A 3,132-nucleotide genomic window follows, 5' to 3' on the forward strand; every position below is an offset into this window, starting at 1 on the left:
CCTCCCAGAGAGCCTGCCGTTACCTTGGTAACCAGGAGGTGCAGCCTGGTGAGGGTGGAGCTGGTCAGTCCTTCATAGTGAAGCAGAGAAGCGAGTCGAGACGAGTCTCCACGAAGCAGACAGTCGTCCACCTGAAGCTCAAACTGGGACAGAAACAGATTATTCAGATTTAATCTGAATAATTAAATTCAGATTTAATCCAGATTCATTAATTTAGACTCGGAGGCTTAATCTGGTTTAATCCTGAACAGACTAGATTAACTCATTCAGAGTTGATTTCACACAGAAAAGCCAAAACCTGAACATCAGGACATAAAAACACAAACATGTAAAGCACTGATCTACCGACGCCAGCAGGGGGCGCCGTCTGACCAAACAGCAGCAGTCTCACTGAAATCTGCTGTTGATCAGACTTTTCTGATCCACCAGTTATTGATCAGATTCTGGATGTTGGTTCCTTCTAGGTTCCGATTCTCTGATGCCATAAAAGATGTAAACTCTGAGGAACCGAACCGGGGAACCTGGTGACGTTCACAGCCCAGGCGAGTTCAGCTGTGATGTGGGGCTGGAGACAGCAGGGGGCGGCAGAGAGCCGAGTAACGACAACCGATCCAGGAAGGTCAGAACGGGCCGCAGATCCATGGATCCATGAATGAATGAATGAATGAATGAATGAATGAATGGGGCGGAACAAGGAACTCCGCCTGGACAGGAGACATTTGTCCGGATCCTTCCGTGTCTCATGCTGGAGGAACGTTCATGAAGCTTCAGAGAACGTTCCCTGCACCGTCGGCTCTATGTTTGCGGATCTGTCCCCCTCATCTTCATCATCATCTTCATCATCACTTTCAATAATCAATGAGCGCAAAAATCAATAAATGAAAACTGCTGGCTCACCATCGCGCGCATCTGTCTCCTCTCCGTGCACTCAGGGTGTCGGGAGCGCGCACACAGCTGCACATAATGAACTCATCAGCCTCGGGGCCGCGCAGCGCAGGAGACAAAGTAGTTCAGGCCACGCGGAGGAATATCTGGACATCTGAGTGAACTGGCCAGAGTTCTATGATCAATAAGTGATAATCGTGCCCCTCCCCCACCTGTTTAATGAATATTCTGTCATATTTAGTAAAAAATAATGTAGAGAAGTGAAAGTAGGATTATTGGATTTAAATTCTAATAAAGTCAAAATGTCCTCATGACGTTTATTGGACATTTTGCTGTGAAACTAAATAAAGAAACAATTTAATAAATGAAACATCTGGGATGAATATTTGACATATTTTAGATCCGGCAGGTCTCATCTTCATCATCTTCATCATCTTCATCATCTTCATCATCATCTTCATCATCTTCATCATGTCCGCCTCCTCAATATAATCACAGGCAGATCAAATGTGTTAAATATTATTCTGAAGATTCTTAACTGGGTTTCTGTTTGATGCAGATGTGAGTCTTCATCAGCAGTCTTCCTCAGTAGTCTTCATCAGTAGTCTTCCTCAGTAGTCTTCATCAGTAGTCTTCATCAGTAGTCTTCATCAGTAGTCTTCATCAGTAGTCTTCATCAGTAGTCTTCATCAGTAGTCTTCATCAGTAGTCTTCATCACTGTTCCTTCGGTTCTCAGTTTGTATTTTTATATTATTTCATATGTAAATAAATAAAATTCTTTGTGATTCTGAACTTTTAAAAAAGGGAGAAAGTACAAACAACTATCATTAATATCAATAAATATCATTAACATTCATTAATATTAATTAATATCAGAGAATATTGGTTCATATTCACATGAAGGCCTGATGACTCATAACATCCAGGAAACAGAGAAATATTTGATTATTACAGAGAAATATGATTGAAATTTGAGTTTCAGGTGTTGAGCTGAACAATAATATTAATAATAGTGATTTATTATTATTATTATTATTATTATTATTATTATTATTATTATTAATAGTAAAAATCACCATGAAGTCTTGCTGAGGCCTGTGATTGGTCAACACCTGGACAGGAGCTGAGCTGCTGACCAATCATCTTTCAGAACCTGATGAAGAGGAGTAAACATCTTCATCGTCAGCCAACATGAATTAGTGTGACGTAATTACTGTTACGTCATTAAAAACTAAATGGATCAAAACTATTAAAACATCAACAGATTTGATTCGGATCTGATCCGGTTCGGACCTGACCCGGTTCGGACCTGACCCGGTTCGGATCTGACCCGGTTCGGACCTGACCCGGTTCGGACCTGATCCGGTTCGGATCTGATCCGGTTCGGACCTGACCCGGTTCGGACCTGATCCGGTTCGGTCTCCAGTTTGCGCTGCGCTCTAGAAACGGTTCTGCCATCCGAACCGGTTCTATTCCAGAACCAGAGTAGAAGGAACAGAACCATCAGTCAGTTCCGGACAGAACCGAGTCCATGAGTTCGGAACCAGGTGGACCAGCTCCTCTGGTTCTGGTTCTGTAATTGTTGACTAATGAGTTTGTTTGTTTTGGTAAAAACAGTCACGTGTTTACACAACAAACCCTCACCTGAACCTCCACACTCACCTGCAGAGCCAGCAGGTAGAACTCCGGCCGAACCGGGTCGGACCCAGTCGCTGTGCCACCTGATCAGGTGAGGTTCTGCTTAAAGTCCTGAAGAGGTTCTGGTTCTGGTTCTGACCCGCCCCCTCCCCCCTCCCTCCCTCTGCAGCTCCGCTCTCACCTGTTCTCAGTTCTACCTGCGCCTCCGCACGAGACGCTTCTTTCTTCTTCTTCTTCTCTCTTCGGTTCGGTTCTGAGAGGGTTAACTTACAGCCGGGACCAGAACCAGAACCGGGACCAGGAGGAGGACTAAGCCCAGAGGCAGCAGCAGAGCCGGTACCGGTACCGGCAGCATGTCCCGGGCGGAGCAGCGCGACGAAACGGACTGTGTGTGTTCGGTCGGGATGAAGCTGACCTGGGACATCAACGACCCCAAACTACCGCAGGTACCGACCCAAAACCGGTCCGGAACCGACCCAAAACCGGTCCGGAACCGGCCCAAAAACCGGTCCGGAACCGATTAATAGCTGAGAAAAATATGAATGTTTGATTGAACTGAAAGGAACTTTTTAAAACTCTTTAAGAGATAATAATAATAATAGTAATAA

At 44.8% G+C, this 3,132-nt stretch overlaps 2 protein-coding genes across 5 annotated transcripts in view; one reads left to right on the plus strand and one right to left on the minus strand.

Annotated features, from left to right (window-relative positions):
• The window catches only part of sycp2l (synaptonemal complex protein 2-like), a 17,741-nt gene extending 16,615 nt beyond the window's left edge, over positions 1-1,126 (minus strand). Inside the window, exons 1-2 of one of the 4 annotated variants that reach the window (XM_017303179.1) lie at positions 898-1,126; positions 24-143 (exon numbers count right to left, since the gene is read on the minus strand). In XM_017303179.1, coding sequence (XP_017158668.1) covers positions 24-143; positions 898-909 — 132 coding nt within the window. In that variant the 5' untranslated portion in view covers positions 910-1,126. The remainder of the gene's footprint in view (positions 1-23; positions 144-897) is intronic. The other 3 variants (XM_017303177.1, XM_017303180.1, XM_017303178.1) reach the window with 3 other exon arrangements.
• Positions 1,127-2,289: 1,163 nt separating this feature from the next.
• Positions 2,290-3,132, plus strand: part of LOC103460172 (chorion-specific transcription factor GCMb) — a 12,302-nt gene continuing 11,459 nt past the window's right edge. The window contains exons 1-2 of the mRNA XM_017303118.1: positions 2,290-2,615; positions 2,694-2,970. Of these exons, the coding sequence (XP_017158607.1) occupies positions 2,878-2,970 (93 nt within the window). The 5' untranslated portion in view covers positions 2,290-2,615; positions 2,694-2,877. The remainder of the gene's footprint in view (positions 2,616-2,693; positions 2,971-3,132) is intronic.

This window comes from Poecilia reticulata, unplaced genomic scaffold (assembly GCF_000633615.1).
Source record: "Poecilia reticulata strain Guanapo unplaced genomic scaffold, Guppy_female_1.0+MT scaffold_190, whole genome shotgun sequence".
Lineage (NCBI taxonomy): Eukaryota > Metazoa > Chordata > Actinopteri > Cyprinodontiformes > Poeciliidae > Poecilia > Poecilia reticulata.